The sequence below is a fragment of the Pelophylax lessonae genome, assembly GCF_965119305.1.
Source record: "Pelophylax lessonae genome assembly, chromosome: 9".
Lineage (NCBI taxonomy): Eukaryota > Metazoa > Chordata > Amphibia > Anura > Ranidae > Pelophylax > Pelophylax lessonae.
This window is the reverse complement of record NC_138776.1, coordinates 54,998,263-55,018,833: the sequence shown is the minus strand read 5'-3', so window position 1 is coordinate 55,018,833 and position 20,571 is coordinate 54,998,263. Positions and strand designations below refer to the sequence as shown.

At 43.1% G+C, this 20,571-nt stretch overlaps 1 protein-coding gene across 2 annotated transcripts in view; it reads left to right on the top strand.

The window, feature by feature from the left end:
* Positions 1–20,571, top strand: part of GFRA1 (GDNF family receptor alpha 1) — a 285,945-nt gene that overhangs the window by 240,042 nt on the left and 25,332 nt on the right. For both annotated transcript variants that reach the window (XM_082267955.1, XM_082267954.1), the window contains exons 5-6: positions 5,503–5,612; positions 10,393–10,527. In XM_082267955.1, the coding sequence (XP_082124081.1) occupies positions 5,503–5,612; positions 10,393–10,527 (245 nt within the window). The remainder of the gene's footprint in view (positions 1–5,502; positions 5,613–10,392; positions 10,528–20,571) is intronic.

The following is a 20,571-nucleotide window of genomic DNA, read 5'->3' as shown; positions in this document are numbered from 1 at the left end:
CCAATGCATGTAATGTGTGCTGTTGATGGCTGATCTTTCAGCCTCAGGCCTTGTTTACACTTTTGATGCTCTCTGAAAAGCGATCCTTATTCGAATCGTTATTCAAAGAACATTTGACAGGTGGTAAGATGGCGTTGTATTGCTTGTTTTAACCCCCTAAATGCCAGGTGCACGTTGATGTGCAGTTGCAGCCAGACCCATTCACTTGCACTTCTGCCCGCCAAACATGACAGAGGGGTAATATTTTCTACCATGGCCATGAAGCACCCAAGGCTGCTGCCTTTCCAGCTAAACATGGAGCGGTTGAGGAGCGGTAAAAATGTGTCTCAGCCGCAGTGTTTTAACCCCCCAACCCCTAGTGTAAACAAGCCTTAACTATTTAAATATGTTCCACTTTCAATTGAGTTGTGGTGCGTTGGACAACAATGCTTCCGCCTAATATTCTGTGTGTTGTAGTGCGTCAGCCGCTCATTCCATGTGACTCAGTTGGCTTCATGTTGCCATGCACAATACCGCATGTTACTATCATGTAGTAATGCACCCCAACACAATGGACAGGCATGGAGGGGCCTATTGCACATACTGTCTAAGTGTAAATGACCTCCAATCCTTTAGATCAGGGTTTCTCAACTAGGGTTCCTCCTGAGGCTGCGAGGGGTTCCTTGAGCAATTTCTGCCTCTCAGATAAGTTTCCAATGACACCATTGTTCCTTTTAGCCATCTGTAAGGGCGGAATTCTTCCCAATGATAAGAGTAAGGAGCATTCTTCCCACTGACTGTCACACCAATATGTCAGGAGTTGTAGATTTTTAGATTTTTCATTTTTAGCAGGGGTTCCCCGAGACCAGAAATTTATTTCAAGGGTTCCTCTGTGTTGAAAAGGTTGAGAAAGGCTGCGTTAGACTGTAAGCTCCATGAGCCGGGCGCTCCTATTCCTTCTGTATTGAATTGTGTTGTAATTGTTCTGCCCCCCTTTACATTGTTAAATTGATTCGCAAACTGTTGGCGCAATATAAATCCTGTATAAGACAGGTGTCAAACACATGGCCCGTGGGCCGAATGTGGCCCCCCAGGTCATTTCATGTGGCCCTCACACCTCTCCTGCAGCACCCCTCTTGTCTCTGCCCCCACCTTGTCTCAGTAGTCAAAGGACAGAACTCCTTTGCCAGATCCTGCACTCCTCTGTGCAGCTGCAGAAAGACTGGTTTTTACCCCCCCCCCCTTCTCAGCAGTCCACAGCAGAGAGGGCAGAACTCCTCCATTCAGATCCTGCACCTCTCTGTGCAGCCGCACCACCACCTTGCCCCTGCCTCCCCTGGTCTCAGCATTCAGCAGACTCTGGAAGCTGACTCCAGCCCTCCTTTGGTTCTCCTCCAGACCCTGCGCTTTCTTCTTCCCAGATCCACCTGCATCTTCTTCCTGGCAGCAACATAAGGTTAAGGGGGTGCATTGTGATGTAAGGAAGAGTGGTTGACTCTTGACTTCTCTTGTAAGGGGGCGTGGGGTGCTCTGGACATCCAATCTTACAGATATAACCGACCCATTGAGGGCAACCATAATGCTGATGCGGCCTGCAATGACACCCCTGTCAGGAGTCTTCAAACTATGGCCCTCCAGTAGTTCAGGAACTACAATTCCCATCATGCCTCGCCATGTCTGTGAATGTCAGAGTTTTACAATGTCTCATGGGATGTGTAGTTCCGTAACAGCTGGAGGGCCTTAGTTTGAGGATCCCTGCTGTATGTTATTGCACTCCAATGATTTGATGGACCCTTATACGCAAAAATTTCTCCATAAAGTTTCTTGGTTTCCATCACAAGTTTTCAACAACTAGCAAAAACTGTACCCCAGAGATGACCAGGGACAGAATCAGATAAGACTTTTATTGGCCAATGTAAAATCATCATGGCAATGTAGGCTTTTAGTAGATGAAGGACCTCATTCCATAGATGTGAGAAGGCATTGTATATAGAAAAGTGATGGAATGTTTGGATATCCATTAAATGTAATGAGGAGGTTCTTGTAATGTCCTTCCACAAGGAGACCTATAAGATGACCTAGGCAGGAACTTGGTAATCGTTAGCTTGTAAATGACTTTTCAAATCAGGGATCAAAGGAACGCTGATAAAGAGGATAGATAAGGATTGTGAAAGTTCATTGCCTTTAAATTGTGGTGTGGAGAGGTGATGACCCCGGACCTCCTGAAGGGTGGTGACCTCCAGAAGGCACAAAAAAACTCAATGAAATGAATGCTTTATTATACATTTTATATTTATAGAACTCTGACATCTTCCATAGTGCTGCACAGAGAACCCCAAGCCAATCTGTTTCTTCACCATAGGAGCTTACGCTCTAATGTAGAAGGGACACTCTGACGCCTACATGGAATCTTTGTAGAGGGTATGGGTACCTGGGGGATAGAATACCAAATGTCGTAAGATAAATCCGGGGTCCCTCTGCCGTCTTCTCACCTTGTCTCATTGGAATTCAGGCGGCGAGCATGCAGATAAATGTAATTACTTTGTTGTTAAATTGAAACAAATACGACTTTTATTTTCTCACAATATCAGATTGGAAATGAAAAGAAAACGAGAGGAATTGTAAACAATTTAAAGAGTATCGGGGGGGAGATGTGGAGGTGATGAGAGAATTAAACCTGAGAGATTTACTAAATCAGGGAGGAAGCCAATAAAAGACATTTTGCACTTTTATGATTTTCAGTCTCCGCTCTGAGGAGATGGAAAACCTTTTCAGGGCATGGAACGTGGTATGGATCAGAGACCTGCATGGGGGCTTCTGTAGATAAACTATTTTACCAAAAGTATTGGGACGCCTGCCTTTAAACGCACATGAATTTTAATGGCATCCCAGTCTTAAGCCCCGTACACACGCGTCGATAATTGGCCGTGAATTTTAGGCCAACGTCCGATCGGCCGATTTTTGGCTTGTTAGTATGATGCTTCCGACAACCGACTGCGACTTTTCGGCCGAAAAAAAATCTGGTGTGCATTCTATAAAATTTTTGTTGGACGTCAACACAACGGCCGATTTTCCGTCAGTCAGTACAGATTTCGGCAGACAAAAATCTGATGAGCAAGACTGGGCATGCTCAGAGAAGAAAAAACACACGGAAAGTTAACCATCACATGACATCACTTCTGAAGTAGATTTTTGTTGGCTGAAAAAATTCATGTGCAGTCTAGGCACATTCCAACCAACAAAACACCACTCTGGACAAAAGTCGGATGATCGGTCGGCCGATAATCGTTGCGTGTGTACGAGGCTTTAGTCTGTAGGGTCCGTAGGCAATGGTCCCAATCATTTGGTGCAGGGGGGGGGAATTATGATGTGGGGTTGTTTTTCAGGGGTTGGGTTTGGTCCCTTAGTTCCAGGGAAGGGATCTCTTAAGGCGTCAGCATACCAAGACATTTTGTACAATTTTATGCTCCCAACTTTGTAGCAACTTTAAAATACAAAAAGAAAACCCAAAAAACTGTGAACTGTATTGGCTGTAATGTCATTGCACATAATACCCGAATATATTACCAACATTACTTATTAAGAAAAAAATATAAAAAAAGCTTTTTCCTAATTTTTTCTCTTTCAAGCAGCATAGTAGATGCCCCCTACTTATGCGATAATGCAATACATGTTTAAACTTTATTGTGCAATTTTTACTGCCTCTGGATGGAATTGTGTTACTTATTTAGAAATGACCAGCAGAGGAGTGTTAATGTGATGTCAATTTTCAATTTAGTTTTAGTCATATTTTATTGACTAAAATGTCATTTTAGTTTTAGTCGTACTTTATTCTTATGACTAAAATGCCATTTTAGTTTGAGTTGTATTTTAGTAATCTGAATTGTTTTAGTTGTATTTTAAGTCAACTAAAATAGTGTTAATTTAGTCAACAAAAATATTTTAGTCAATAAAACTAATACTGGTTCCCACATCACGACAGAGTCCCCCCCCCCCATCACATAAGAGATCCCCCCATCCCATCAAAGATCCCCCCCATCAGATCAGAGATCCCCCATCACATCAGTGCCCTCCCCCCTTTTACATCAGAGATCCCCCTTCACATAAGTGCCCCCCTTAACATCAGAGATCCCCCATCACATCAGTGCCCTCCCCCTTTTACATCAGAGATCCCCCTTCACATCAGTGCCCCTCTTAACATCAGAGATCCCCCCATCACATCAGTGCCCTCCCCCTTTTACATCAGAGATCCCCCTTCACATCAGTGCCCCTCTTAACATCAGAGATCCCCCCATCACATCGGTGCCCTCCCCTTCCCATCAGAGATCCCCCCATCACATCAGTGCCCTCCCCCCTTTTACATCAGTGATCCCCCTTCACATCAGTGCCCCCCTTAACATCAGAGATCCCCCCATCACATCAGTGCCCTCCCCCTTTTACATCAGAGATCCCCCTTCACATCACGGCCCCTCTTAACATCAGAGATGCCCTCATCACATCAGTGCCATCCCCTTCACATCAGAGATACCCCGATCACATCAGTGCCCCCCCCCCTCCTTCTCATCAGAGATCCATCCATCACATAAGAGGCTTCCCATCATGACAGGGGCCCCCTTCCTTCTCATTAGAGTTCCCTCTTCTTGTCAGAGTCACCCTTTTACATCAGAGTCAGCCCCCTGTATAAATCAAAGGCCCCCTGTAAATGAGTTTCCACATCACCACAGAGTCCCCCAATACATCACAGCCCCCCTTCTACATCATAAGTCCCCTCTTATGCCAAGGTTCCCCCTATCACATCAGACCCCCCCCCCTTCACATCAGAGTGCCCCCTATACATCAGAGGTCCTCATATACATCAGAACCACCATCACATCATAATCACTCCTATAAATCAGAGGCTCCCTATACATGAGTCTCCTCATCACCACAAAGTGCCCCCTTTACATCAGAGGTCCCTATCATGTCAGGGGTCCCCACATTAGACCAGATCCCCCATATACATGAGAGCTCCCCATTACATCAGAGTCTCATATATACTGTACATGATTGCCCACATCACTTCAGAGTCACTCTTTTACATCAGAGCCCCCCCATACATGAATTACTCTTTCACACCAGAGTTTCCCCTTCACATCAGAGGATCCCTATCATGTCAGGGGTCCCCACATCCCACCAGATCCCTTACAGCCAATGTAGCTGGTCCGGGAAAAACTGGGTCCCATGCTCACAGCAACCTGGTTGAGAAAGACTGGTCTGAGTAATCAGAGAGAAAGGAGACTGAGGAAATGCTTCCTCCTGCCCGCAGCAGACTGATGACCTCACCACAGACTAGGCAAAGCCACCAGCTTAAACTGAAGGACGGCTTTTTAATGATAAAAGGTGGAGCTTTTCTGAGAAATGATACTATTGCTGTATATTGTGACAGGTCAGGACTTTGGATTCAGGCAGAATTGTAATGTAACTGAAAGGTCCACTTTAATCGCCATATTTTTCATTACTGAATATTTTTGCTTTCTGTTTCAGATCCCGACTGGCACATTTCCTCAATGACTGCCAGCCTGACCCTCGATCGGTGAGCGGGTGCCTGAAGGAAAACTACGCGGAATGCCTCTTAGCTTATTCCGGCCTGATCGGTAGGAGCTCTTTGTAGAAATGTCAGGTGTTGTAATACGAGCGCTTTTCTGTAATGTAATAATTGTGTATAGGGGGGAGCGCAAATTATATCCTTATTGTAAATATTATTACACTTCCATCACTGCGCTGGCAGCTCCAGCAAGGAGGTCAATAAAACTACAATCCAAGCCGTGTTATATAAAACGGCTACTGACATCATTCAGCACCACATTTGTGCAACTCGCTTTGACGTTATATGTGCATTTCTAATGCATCGGAGCTCAGAGGATTTATTTTTCATATAATTTTATAATTCATATATAAAAAAAATCATATAAAACATCATAGAACTTTTTCATATTTACTTAAAATGACCAGCAGGTGGAGCACTAGGCTTTTTTGAATGTTTGTCAGGCTAACATTAACTGCTTTGCTGAAACAATAAACCTGCCCTTTCAGCTGGTTTTTACGCATATAATGTGGCAGTAGGGAAATGGACCTCTTTTGGGGCTTCCACGTGTATCCGTCACTGTTTGGTGCTAGGAGCGTACTCAGTCGCACATCCCCCGACACTAAGACTGTGCTGTTATCGACACCTCCCACTAAGTAGGATGATCTCCTAATCATGTGATCACTATGACAGTCAATCACAGAAATCAAAATAATATATAGCAACCTAGATTTATTTCATATTTACTTAATCTGGCAAGGAGGATTTTTTAATGTCATCAGGCTAACATTAGGGGGAAAGTTTCCGCGCTATTGGAGAAAATTAAGTAAATAAATGACTGCAGCCTACCTCAAAAATATAGATAACTATATTTGGTAAATGTGAGGAAAGGGGAGGTAATATGGCGCTGTCAGGCTAATAAATAGGAAAAAATAAATAAATATGTCTTAAAGTGCACTGGTGATAGGTGAATAAGAACCAGAATATATAAAACTTCATATGGTGAATCCTTAAAAAGTGTAAATAAGTTTGAATAAATTGGTAAAAAATGTGTATCTATATAATGATAAATAGATAGAAAAATTTAAGATATAGGTGATACAAAATCAATGTGTAATCTTAAAAATATATATATAACTATATAAAAGATTTAAAGTGATGTTATAAATATCTTCCATATATACTTAAAGTGCTAATCAATCAGATATATATTGTGCTAATGGGCCAAACGGTAAATAACTTTGTATAAATCTGTGCACATACAAATCATAAATAGTGTCCAACAAATTAGATAGCATAAATAAATAAATAAATATAAAGCGAATATATAGGAAAATTGTCCATATAAATAGCCAAATATTAAATGATGCTACAAATATAATTGAGTCCCAAAAAGGGTGATGAAGTAGGGATTTGACAGGATAAAATGGATTACAGGAGCGTGGTTACGTCAGTTCCGCTTCCTGTTGACTGAGACGCACATCCGGCCGGTGGAACGCACCGCGTCCCGGAACTACCGCCACACGAGGGTGTTGCAGTCCCTAGGACATACATGCACTGTTTTTTCTATTTAATGTGAGTATTGTTATTTTATATTAATAAAGCACCAATTTTTTACAATACTTCACTATTGGAGCCCTTCTTTCTTTCCTCATCCGGATCTCTCAAACTTTTTTGGAGTACTCTAAGAGGAGGGATTTTTCATCAAATTTCCCTGGAGTAGGATACGAAGTCGGGATTAAGTGGATTACTAGCCAACCTTCGGAGGGACCTCCAAGAGTCACCCCAAACGCTGATTACCCCTGTGGGGGTACCACCATCTGGTGAGTGCGGGAATAATAGGAGGGGAGCACTGATTCCTGTATTGAGCACCCCCATCAGTCTGGAAGTCCTGTAATCCATTTTATCCTGTCAAATCCCTACTTCATCACCCTTTTTGGGACTCAATTATATTTGTAGCATCATTTAATATTTGGCTATTTATATGGACAATTTTCCTATATATTCGCTTTATATTTATTTATTTATTTATGCTATCTAATTTGTTGGACACTATTTATGATTTGTATGTGCACAGATTTATACAAAGTTATTTACCGTTTGGCCCATTAGCACAATATATATCTGATTGATTAGCACTTTAAGTATATATGGAAGATATTTATAACATCACTTTAAATCTTTTATATAGTTATATATATATTTTTAAGATTACACATTGATTTTGTATCACCTATATCCTAAATTTTTCTATCTATTTATCATTATATAGATACACATTTTTTACCAATTTATTCAAACTTATTTACACTTTTTAAGGATTCACCATATGAAGTTTTATATATTCTGGTTCTTATTCACCTATCACCAGTGCACTTTAAGACATATTTATTTATTTTTTCCTATTTATTAGCCTGACAGCGCCATATTACCTCCCCTTTCCTCACATCAGGCTAACATTAACTGCTTTGCTGAGATAATGAACTAGCCCTACTCTTCCAGCTTTTTATATGGATTTATCAGGTTGAGGTCAGGACTCTGTGCAGACCAGTCAAGTTCCTCCACTCCAAACTCACTCATCCATGTCTTTATAGACCTTGCTTTGTGCACTGGTCCAAATAATTTGGTGGAGGGGGGGGGGGTGATTATGATTTGGGGTTGTTTTTCAGGGTTTGGGCTTGGCCCCTTAGTTCCAGTGAAGAGAACTCTTAAGGCGCCAGCATAACAAGACATTTTGGACAATTTCATGCTCCCAACCTTGTGGGAACAATTTAGGGATGGTCCATAAAGACATGGATGAGCGAGTTTGGGGTGGAGGAACTTGACTGGCCTGCACCTCAACCCGATAGAACACCTTTGGGATGAATTAGAGCGGAGACTGCGAGCCAGGCTTTCTCTCCAACATCAGTGCCTGACCTCACAAATGCACTTCTGGAAGAATGGTCAAACATTCCCATAGACACACTCCTAAACCTTGTGGACAGCCTTCCCAGAAGAGTTGAAGCTGTTATAGCTGCAAAGGGTGGGCCAACTCAATATTGAATCCTACGGACTAAGACTGGGATGCCATTAAAGTTCATGTGCGTGTAAAGGCAGGCGTCCCAATACTTTTGACAATATAGTGTATGTCACTGTTTTGTGCTAAGGGTGTGAGGCCCCCAGCAAGGGACCGAGCTGTTACCAAAAGCTCCCAGTAGGTAGGATTATCTCCTGTTCATGTGATCTCTGTGATAGCCAATCAAATACCTCTAACGTTAAGATATTCTTAATGGGCCAGTGGGAATGGGTTAAACTGCTGAATAGCTGATGGTGAAGTTGAAAACACAGCTGAATAAGTCAAACACCTCCCTCTGCTATCCCTATTCTGTACAGCTCTGTATGGAGATTCAATTACAGAGAGGTTGTCTCAGAGGCAGAAGCCTCTGCTATGCTAAACTCTGCACAAACACCCAATATGCTTTGCAAAACTGATGTCATGGATGCACCTTATAAAAATGTATATCTGTAAAATATAGATTTTATATAAATTATATGAAACAAATTCAACTTAAAATAAGTTAGGAATGACCCTCAATCATGTGATTATTTTCTGGTGCAGCTGTGCATGGTGGCCAATCAGCTTCTAACTTCAGCTTGTTCAATTAAGCTTTGACAAACAAATAAAACTGAAAGCTGATTGGTTTCTATGCAGAGCTGCACCAGATTTTGCACTCTCCAGTTTTAGTAAATCTCCCCAATGAGACTGAATTAGCATTTCTCATTGCATTAATGCGCAATGGGAGAGATTTACTAAAACTGGTGCACACAGAATCTGGTATAGCCGTGCACAGCAACCAATCAGCTTCTAACTTCAGTCTGTTCAATTAAAGGAGAAGTACAGCCAAAGCTTGTTTGGCTCTACTTCTGTCACCCGTTTTCAGCAGAGAGAGGGCTGAAATCTACCCTCTGCCGATGTCACAGAGTCGGTCCTGACTCGGGTGTCATCACTACCATTGAGTCAGGATCCGCCCACATGCCTGGACCGGCACCTGGCTCAGCCTTTCAGCAAGCAACTGAGAGCCTGAGTCGGCTGCTCCCGCCCCTTCCACAGGCAAGTGCTCCGCTGAGCGAGGAGGGGGCAGAGCAGAGAGCGGGGACTGACAGTCAGCAGCTCTCTGCTCACGAAGCTGTGAGAACCGTGCGATCGGCAAGTGTAGAGGCGTCAGGGGACAAATCCAGCATCAGACCGATGCTCCATCCACCTAGGTAAGTATGCTTAAAAACCCGGCTATTCGGCATTTATCAGTGTTTTTGAGCCACAAGCTTTTGTGGGAGAATAGTTTGTATAACATCCAGTGTGCATGAGGTCTAAACCTGAAAGCTGAATGATTACTATGCAGAGCTACCAGAATCTGCATGTACCAGTTTTAGTAAATCTCCCCCAATGTGTCACGTGTTACTGTGCATTGATTTAAGGCAGCCCATTCCTTTTTGGTAATGTACAGGAATGGGCCAAAAAACAGACGTGCAGCATTTGTTTGTGATGCGGCACACCACAGAGTACATTAATGCACTACCGTTGATTGTGGCTTGCTGCTGCGCATGTACGTCAGAGCTGCGTTGCCTTATTGGGTTGGGGTGCCATTCAAAATTAAGGCCAAAGTGGTTTGCAGTGCCGTTTAATTTGCATGGCACCACAACCCACTATGGCAATAATTTTGAATGGCACCCCAACCCAACCCATTAAGGCAACACAGCTCCCACACATGGTAGCATGTATCCAGGTCCCAGAGAAGTGCTCTCTGAGAAATGTGTAGGCTGTATTTTCCAGAACTGTTATCTGATCGGGTGTTGTATATTTGTAATTCTAGGCACAGGGATCACCCCAAACTACATCGAGTCCACCAGCCTCAGCGTGTCTCCCTGGTGTGACTGCCTTAACAGCGGCAACTACATGGACGACTGCCTGAAATTCCTCAACTTCTTCAAGGACAACCTATGTCTCAGTGAGTACCTATAATCACAAATCTCCATGTATCTCTGTTCGGGAAGAGTTGGGTCATGCCCACCTTTGAAGACTGCACACTGCATCTCAAAGAAGCTGTTCCTACAGGCTTTTGAGTTTTTTCAAGCTCTCATTTTTTTGCCTGGAAACTTTCCTCCGTGTTAGCCAATGTGTCCATGCACACTATGGCTCTTTCAGTGGTTTACAATAGGGCTGAATTCATATCGCCATAGACACGATATTTAGCATTGGGCAAGGGGCGGGCTGGAAGACGTGCAGTACGGACGCGGCTTGTGAGAGCTCCAATACCGCCGTACAGAATCCTCAGCAATCCTCCTAAATCTCCCCTATTCAGGGAAAAAAAACAGCTTGGGGAGACCCATCGAGGCACCAGAGACCAATACTGCCTGGTATTGCGGAGGAAAGACTCCGTTCTGAGGAGCGCAGAGTTGAGTCCTACACAGGCACAGAAGCCGTGGCCTTGCCTAGATCGGAGCGCGATCGCGCGCTCGTGGTTCCCGATAAGGCCTACTTACTCCGCACTCATTCCAGACTTGCCTCCATCCCCCGGGTGCCCCCAAAGCCATACACAGACCTAATAATCTTCACAAAAAGGACCCCAGTGTACTCATCCCTCAGCAAGCTGTGCCGACCGCCATCCTGGCTGCACAGGGGGACACAGTTCCACAGCAGACTGCAACTCTCTCACCTTGTTCAGCAATCCCCCTTGCATAGAACTCTTTTAGCAGCCGCTCTACAGCATTAGGCAGGGAGAAGTCGGGACATTCCACCCAGAGAAATATCACGATATATATCGTTGAAAAACGAATATCGCAATGTACTTTTTTTTCCCAATATCATGCAGCCCTAGTTTACAGACATATGCTCTTACAGTATATATACAATGTATAATCAGCGCAATATCTACAAACCCAGTAAAGGAAAATCTCTGCAAACTGATAACTGATAAACCAAAAGTGGTATGTGATCAGCAAAATTAAAAAAATTCTGTGCAAACCATATTAAACACTAAAATAAGGCAAATTGTGATTGCTGCCAACATTTATCAGAGTGTGTCCACCTGTGACTCTAAATAAACATCAATATAACATAACCAGTGTAGCGCAACCAATATAAAATACAATGAAGTCCCAATTTTGTGTAATAATTCCACCGTCGTGCAACTCCAAGTGGTGTTCAGAATAATATAACAAAAAGTTCATATAATCCAGTGACTTTAGTGACCACCACCTCTAGCTGGAATGACTGCTCAGCTCCAAGAAATAACCCCACTACAGAGTCCCAATCGCCTGTCTGTATGTCTCTCTGGATACCACGAGGAAACTCCTCTACAAGATGTCCCTGGACAAGGCTGGACTCCTCTAGGAATCTCGATCAGTCGTGTATGGCCAAAAAATAATAAGGGGAAACCATAGTGCTCTCTGCTATGAATATTTATTGTAAAAACTACACTACAATACTATGTGATAAAAAAGGATGTCATCCGCTCTCCAGACTTACACCAACAAAAAAATGTCCTGAAGAGCGGTGGTGGTGTCCAGGGACATTTTGTGGAGGAGTATCCTCATGGCATCCAGAGAAACATACAGACAGGAGATTGGGACTCAGTAGTGGGGTCATTGCTTGGAGGTGAGCAGTCATTCCAGCTAGAGGTGGTGGTCACTGAAGTCACTGGATTATATGAACCTTTTGTTATATTATTCTGAACACCACTTGGAGTTGCACGACGGTGGAATTATTACACAAAATTGGGACTTTTTACATTGATTGTATTATATATTGGCTGCGCTACACTGGTTATGTCATAAGCTCTTACAGGCAGGAAACCCCCCCCCCCACCAAACTTGCATTTCTAAGAGGTGCTTTCGAGCAGAAAAGACACCTAAGTGCCCAAAAATGCACGAAAAAGCACAAATGAGTTTGAAAAAGCATGAAAAAGTGTGAAAAGGCATGAAAAAGCTCAAAGAAGCTTGAAAACACACATAAAAAATAGGAAAAATTAGCTGAGGGGAGGGTTTGTGAAAAAAATGCTTATGCTCAAAAAAGCTCAATGAAAATGTGCAAAAGAGCACAAAAAAGCACAAGCTTATTCAAGCTGAAAAAAAAGCTCAAATGCCTGTAAAAGCAGCTTTTTTATGAGCTGCAGTGTGCATGAGCCCTTATACTACTTTAAAGCAGAAAATTATAATAAAAATATCGGATTGTTAGAAGGGGATGGGTAGGAGTGGAATGACAAAAAGATAGTGGGTGTGTGAATGTCCACTTTAACCGCTTCCATACAGAGCAGTTTGACACCCTTCCTGCCCAGACCAATTTTCAGCTTTCAGCACTCTCACACTTTGAATGACAATTGCTCAGTCATGCTACACTATAACCAAACAAAATTTTTATCATTTTTTTCACACAAATAGAGCTTTCTTTTGGTGGTATTTGATCACAACTGGGGTTTTTTTTTTCGTGATATATGCAAAAAAAGAGCAAAAATTTTGAAAAAAAAACACTTTTTTTTAGTTTCAATTATGAAATTTTGCAAAAAATAAATTTTTCTTCATACATTTGGGCCAAAATGTATACTGCTACATGTCTCTGGTAAAATTAACCCAAATTAGTGTATATTATTTAGTCTGTGTGAAAGTTATTGAGTCTAGAAGCTATGGTACCAATTACTGAAAATTGATCACACCAGATGTACTGACTGCCTATCTCCTTTCTTGAGGCCCTGAAATGTCAGGACAGTATAAATACCGACCAAATGACCCCTTTTTGTAAAGTAGACAGTCCAAGGTATTTAGTAAGAGGCATGGTGAGTTTTTTGAAGTTGTAATTTTTTCCCACAATTCTTGGGAAAATGAAGAAAAAATTGTTTTTTTCTTTTTTTTCCCACAAAGTTGTCAATTTATAAGCTATTTCTAACACATAGCATGTACACAGCAAAAATTACACCCAAAAATACATTCTGCTACTCCTTCCGAGTATGGCGATACCACATGTGTGAGACTTTTACACAGCCTGGCCACAAAAAGAGACTCCACGTCCAAGAAGCACATTCAGGCGTTCTAGGAGCATAAATACACATAAAACTTTCTTACTACCTATCACACTTTTCAAGGCCCTAGAGCACCAATACAATGGAAAAGTCCACAAAATGACCCCATTTTGGAAAGCAAACACTCCAACGTATATTCTATGAGGCATTATGGGTCGTTTGAACATATCATTTTTTTCCACAGGTTTTTGGAAAATGTGGGAAAAAAATGAAAACTTTTTTTTTTTACACAAAGTTGTCAATTTATAGGATATTCCTAACACATAGCATGTACACAGCAAAAATGACACCCCAAATACATTCTGCCACTCCTCCTGAGTATGGCAATACCACATGTGTGAGACTTTTTCACAGCCTAGCCATATAGAGGGGCCGAACATCCAAGGAGCATCATCATGCATCCTAGCCACTTGCCTAGGCCTATTTTTGACATTTGGTGTTTACAAGCTAAAATCAGTTGTTTTGCTAGAAAACTGCTTAGAACCCCCAAACATTATATTTTTTTTTTAGCAGAGACCCTAGAGAATAAAATGGAGATTATTGCACTATTTTTTATCACACCGTATTTGCGTAGCGGTCTTCCAAACGCAATTTTTTTGGAAAAAATTCACTTTTTTTAATTAAAAAATAAGAAACCAGTAAAGTTAGCCCAATTTTTTTCCATAATGTGAAAGATAATGTTACGCCGAGTAAATAGATACCCAACATGTCATGTTTCAAAATTGCGCACGCTCACGGAATGGTGACAAACTTTGGTACTTAAAAATCCCCATAGGCGACAATTTAAAAATTTCTACAGGTTGCCATCTTTGAGTTACAGAGGAGGTCTAGGGCTCAAATTATTCCCCTTGCTCTAACGATCGCGGCGATACCTCACATGTGTGGTTTGAACACCGTTTACATATGTGGGCGGGGTTTCTGTATGCATTCGCTTCTGCGCGCGAGCTAACGGGGACAGGGCGCTTTAATTTTTTTTTTTTTTTTACTATTTATTTTATTTATTATTTTTTATTTTTACACCGTTTAAAAAAAAAAAAAAAAAATTGATCATTTTTATTTCTATTAAAAGAAATGTAAATATTCCTCGTAATAGAAATAGGCACGACAGGACCTCTTTTTTGTGAGATCTGGGGTCAAAAAGTCCTCAGATCTCACAAGTACACTAAAAGATAGAAAAAAAAATAAATAAATAATAATTATAATATAAAATGAAAAAAAAAAAAAAAAAGGACCTTTAAACCGGTTGCTAGGCAACAACATTTTCCGTAGCTCCGGTCCTCCAAGACCATAGAGTCAAGTGAGGGCAAGCTTGCCCTCACTCGACATCCTGTCTGTGAGGATTCGGGACCGGATCGTTTTCCCCGCTGCCGGCGGGTCCGGTAAGCGGGGAAAGGGACCGGAACGCGTCGGGAGGGGGGGGGGCGCCTCTTCCGCCATCCCGGAAGGGTGATCCCACGGCGAATCCGCCGCTGGGACCACCCTTATCGGAAAGCCAACCGTCCACCGTTTAAAAAAATACCAGGGTTATGGCAGCTATCTGCTACCATAACACCGGTATTTAGGTTTAAACGGACGACGTATATAAACCTTTTTGGACTTGGACATGGTGGCTGTATGAAGGGTGACAGGTACTCGGGTACTTTGTTGGGCAGGTGACAGGTACTCTGGTACTGATGAGCAGGTGGCAGGTACTCGGGTACTCCGATAGGCAGGTGACAGGTACTCGGGTACTCTGATGGGCAGGTGACAGGCAGGTGATAGGTACTGATGAGTAGTACTCACTGACTGATAGGTGATAGGTGATACTGTACTGATGGGTACTGATGATCAGTACTGATACGTGATAGGTACTGATGAGTACTGATGAGTAGTGATGGGTACTGATGAGCAGGCGGCAAGTACTTGGGTACTTCAGGCGTCAGGTACTCTGATGAGCAGGTGGAAGGTACTCGGGTACTCTGATGGGTAGGTGACAGGTACTCAGGTACTCTGATGACGGGTACTCCGTTGACAGGTACTCAAAGTACCCGAGTACCTGTCATCAGAGTACCCGAGTACCTGTCATCAGAGTACCCGAGTACCCGTCATCAGAGTACCCGAGTACCCGTCATCAGAGTACCCGAGTACCTGTCATCAGAGTACCCGAGTACCTGTCAGAGTACCCGAGTACCCGTCATCAGAGTACCCGAGTACCTGTCAGAGTACCCGAGTACCCTTCATCAGAGTACTCGAGTACCCGTCATCAGAGTACCCGAGTACCTGTCATCAGAGTACCCGAGTACCCGTCATCAGAGTACCCGAGTACCTGTCATCAGAGTACCCGAGTACCCGTCATCAGAGTACCCGAGTACCCGTCAGAGTACCCGAGTACCTGTCATCAGAGTATCCGTCATCAGAGTACCCGAGTACCTGTCATCAGAGTACCCGAATACCTGTCACCAGCCCATCAGAGTACCCGAGTACCTGTCATCTGAGTACCTGATGACAGGTACTCGGGTACTTTGATGGGCTAGTGACAGGTGCTCTTTATTGGGGGGGGGGGCAATCAGTGTGTTTGGGGTGCACTGTACTTGGTAACTAGCTGTTACCACAATCTCCTCCTCACACAGGATCAGTGTGTGAGGAGGAGAACACGGTGACAGCTAGTTACCGTGTTCTCTGTTGACATTTGTGACCGGCTGTGATTGGACACAGCCGGTCACGTGGTAAAGAGCCAATTTCATTGGCTTTTTACCTAGATCGGGGATCGACTCTGTCCGAGGGACGAGCCTCGTCCCCGATCGCTGCTCTGCGCGCCCCCGGGGGCGCGCATTGCAGAGAGAACGAGCGGCTCGTGCTGGAGCCGCTCATGTGATCGGCTGTGATTGACACAGCCGATCACGTGGTAAACAGCCAATTTCTATTGGCTGTTTACCTTGATCAGTGATGGGCTATGTCCGAGGGACGAGCCTCATCCCTGATCGCGCCGCTGCGCGCCGCCGGGGGCGCGCAGTAGCAGCTAGAACGGGCCGACGTCATATGACGGCGGCCCGGATCTAGACAACCACTTTGCCGACGTCATTTTACATGACTCGGTAAGGAAGTGGTTAATAGGGTAAAGCCTAGCACACACGGCCCGAATGTTGGGTGGTATCGGCCTGTTCAATAGAAACTGGCTGACATGCAGCCTTTCGGTTGGCTTCTGTTGAAGGGTCATGACCGAAAACGGTTTGCTGATTGGCTCCCAATGGCTGAGAGTGCTGACAGGAGTGTTCTGGTGTCCCCGTCAGAACACAATAGCACAGCAGGGGAGATCACTGTACTAATGTCCGATAATTAGTACAGTGGCTCCTCCTGAGCTGTCAGGGACTGAACAAAAAAAAAACTACTGGTGCGTACTAGGCTTTTTTTTTACATTTCTTATAATTTCAGGGTCCTTTCACACTGATTATTTTGTCTTCTGTTTTTGCCCTACCAAAGGCAGAAGAAAAATGCATGACCATTAAATCCTTTGGAACTCTTCACATCAATCAGTTGCAAGTCAGTTGCATTTTTAAAAGTCCTACATGCTGCATTTTTCGTGCATGTTTGGTGCAGTAAAACAAATGCACCTCCCCATTGAAATGAATGGAAAGTGTATCAAAAAATGCACCCAAGGTTGCATTTTTGGTGGGTTTTTTGAGTCATACGTCCTTTTTTCACAAGTGTGAAAAGCACCGGAAACACATTAAATGCATCAAAGTTACAAATTAGTTTTTACTGAGTTTTTGCAAGGAAGCAGCGTAAAAGCAGCCTGAAAGTAGATGTAAACCCAATCACAAAAAATCTCAGAAAATAATTTAATTTTCTTAATAATTTGATAATTTAATTTTCTTAAATATGTGAATGTCATTTCAAAAGCCATTTTGATAATTTTCCTAAATCTGCAGAGTTGGGTAAAATAATGCCAGGTGATCCTGCCATGTCAGTCCTTACTCAGACACTTCCTGTTATATGGTGACAACGCTCTGCCTTGTCTCCCAGTTGTACCCTTGCATTGTAACCCTGTAACATGCTCTTCAGGTAGAGAGGAAAAGTGGCTGTGCCAACACTCATTGCTTAGGCATGGTCCACTGTGGTCATCCTCAGGAAGTTGGTCCGGTGCAATGACCTGCAAAAGAAGCTGCACATGTAGAAAGAAGTGGCTGAACGATGATGAGCAGCATTGATATGCAAAAAATAAAAAACTTTAAAAATGTGAAAACTGTGTTTTATATTAAAAAAAAAAAAAAAGGTAGGGGGTACGAAATTCAGCGCACCTTCTTAGAGTTTACATGCAATTTCAGCCAAAGTTAGAGTATTAGAGAGGTGCAGCTAATGAAGCTTGCTGGGAGCTGTAGTTCTCCAGCAGCTGATGGCCTGCAGGTCCTCAAGACCCGGATAAGCCGTGCCCGCCTGCCTGGCAGCAGCAAGGCATTATCTTGCTGAACATTCACTTTTTATTTCCTGAGCTATAAATCCATAATCCTCGACATTCCCCGAAGACCTGATTAAAAGTGTTTTCTATTCATTTAGCGGAGGAACCGGAGAATGAAAGGGAGCAGGTAATTTTCCCTGGCTATGAACACAATCCCTTTCAAATTGCTGTAATCTTTTCAACTTCTGCATTGTACACTTTTATCATTCGCTTTGTCACTGTAATTATGCAGATGGTCCGCAAGCTACAAAGTCTTCGCCGTCATACACCCACTCCCGGTGTAACGTTTGTTTCTCCCACCACCCCACCATGCCTGATGAACCGCAGAGAGCTCAGACACGGCATGGGGGGCTCCCCAGTGAGCTGGGCTCATGTTACATCTTTTCCGGTCATCGTCACGCAGAAATGATTCAACATATGGAACATTAACATCACACAGAACAAGCGTAGCGGCGGGGGGAACTGCTCACTCCCAAACATTGCAGCCAAAACGAAATGCGTTCAAATGATCAGAGTGATAACTGGCTGGATTCTGACAAATAGAAATTCACTGTGCATTCTGATTGCAAACTTATACTCAGGGTAATAGTGGACAGATGATAGATATAAGCCGGAAACTCAGTGGACTCAAACATTGAAAATCTTCATTGGCTACACAAGTACATCCAGTAAAACAATGCTAGCATTGTTTTACTGGATATACATGTATAGCCAATAAAGATTTTCAACGTTTGAGTCCACCAAGTTGCCGTCTTATAGCTTTCAACATTGGAAGTACTGGACATCCCAGCCACGAGCACCAGATTTCAGCCTTGGACAGCATTACCAGCAGTGGAGCTTAGGTATTGTATCCAGTGAGTCTATGTGAGGGTGGACAGTTGTACAATGGAAAGGTTTGAGACCCCCTTTAATTCTTTGCACCCATGAACTCTTCTAAGGTATCTTCTGGACATTTCAGGTTGGCCAGTGTCCATCTCCAGCCAAAAGGTCACTGAGAGGCCTCATTGCTCCCATAAGCTCCTCCCAGTTCCCCGCCCCAAACAAGTAATATCCACCCTATCTGCAGCACCATTGTGATGGTTGAACAGTTATAGAACACCAATAACTTGGATAAAATTATCCAAGTTACAGGAGATCCAAAAAGTAAAACCTGGAGGTTTCTACAAATGCTTTGTATTAGCTTTGGAACACCTCAAAATCCTCCAAACTCTCAGTGCTTTCACTCTATAAGAACAAATACTGTATGGCTACAGATTTGTAAACACATAACCATTACACCTATTTGAGGTTTTTGGACATCCCATTCAAAATCCATTCATATGGAGTTGCCATCCTTGTGGTCATAACAGCCACACTATATGGCCTAAGTATAAGGACACCCAATGGAGTTCAGTTGTGGAAACCCAGCTTCATAAATGTTTGTCCAGTTTAGTGTGAAGGAACTTGAATGGCCTGCACAGAGCCCTGACCTCAGCCCTACTGAACACCTTTGAGATGAACGGGAACACTGATTATGAGCCAGGTTTTCTCATTCAACATTAGTATTTGACATCACAAATGGGCACAAATTCCAACAGATACCCTCCAAAATATTGCAGAAAGCTATTCCACATGATTTTGGAGGGTATCTGTGGGAATCTGTGCCCATTTGAGCTCAGCATTCCAATTCATCCCAAAGATGCCCAGTAGTGTTAAGGTCTGGGCTCTGTGCAGGCCATTCAAGTTCTAGCACATCAAACTAGACAAACCGTGTCTTCATGGAGCAGCCTTTCTGCAACTGAACTCCGTTGTTTGGAAGGGTGTCCACATACTTTGGCCATATATTGCACTAAATTTCTAGTTTGTAACCTGGAACTGCAATACTCCACCCCGCTTGCAAAGTGGGCCTCTCGATATTGGGGGGAGGAAGCTTGGACTTCAGTGGACTTACAAGGTGGGGGCAGGTATTATGTACTAAATGGCTCCAGGATCACAAAGTTCCAGAACATGGTGATCAGGTGTGTGTCAGTGTGAACTATGGGACATTATACATCAATATCTGTTGTGTAAAGCAGATTTCCTGGACGATATCCATGTCTTAATATTCAATTGAGACTTTATTCCTGACAGTGCATCCACAATTGATACCCAACTTGGGGAATACTAGGTGTAGATTTGGAAGTAGTTGTACAATATGAGCAAATCAGCATAGGATAGGCATACTGATTTAATTGAATTTGGGTTATGAAAAAGATAACCCTGAAACTATTTAAAGCCCTTTCCCATTCATTTAAGCATAGACCAAACACTCCTCATTGTCCTGGGGGAAGGGTTAAGTCAGGATGTTTAACTGTATATAAATGTGCCAGCTAGCTTAAGAAGGCAGACAAGTATCAGATAAGAAGCCAACTAGGCTAGCTACTGTGTATGGTGCCCTATTCCACAGGTCACAGGCGGCTAGAACCGGTGTGTGAATATCTGACAATCTCCTGTACTTGTCTCCTCGTATACGAGAAATAAATCTTTCCTTTTATCAGCTTGTGGTCTAAAGGTGATTTCCCTTA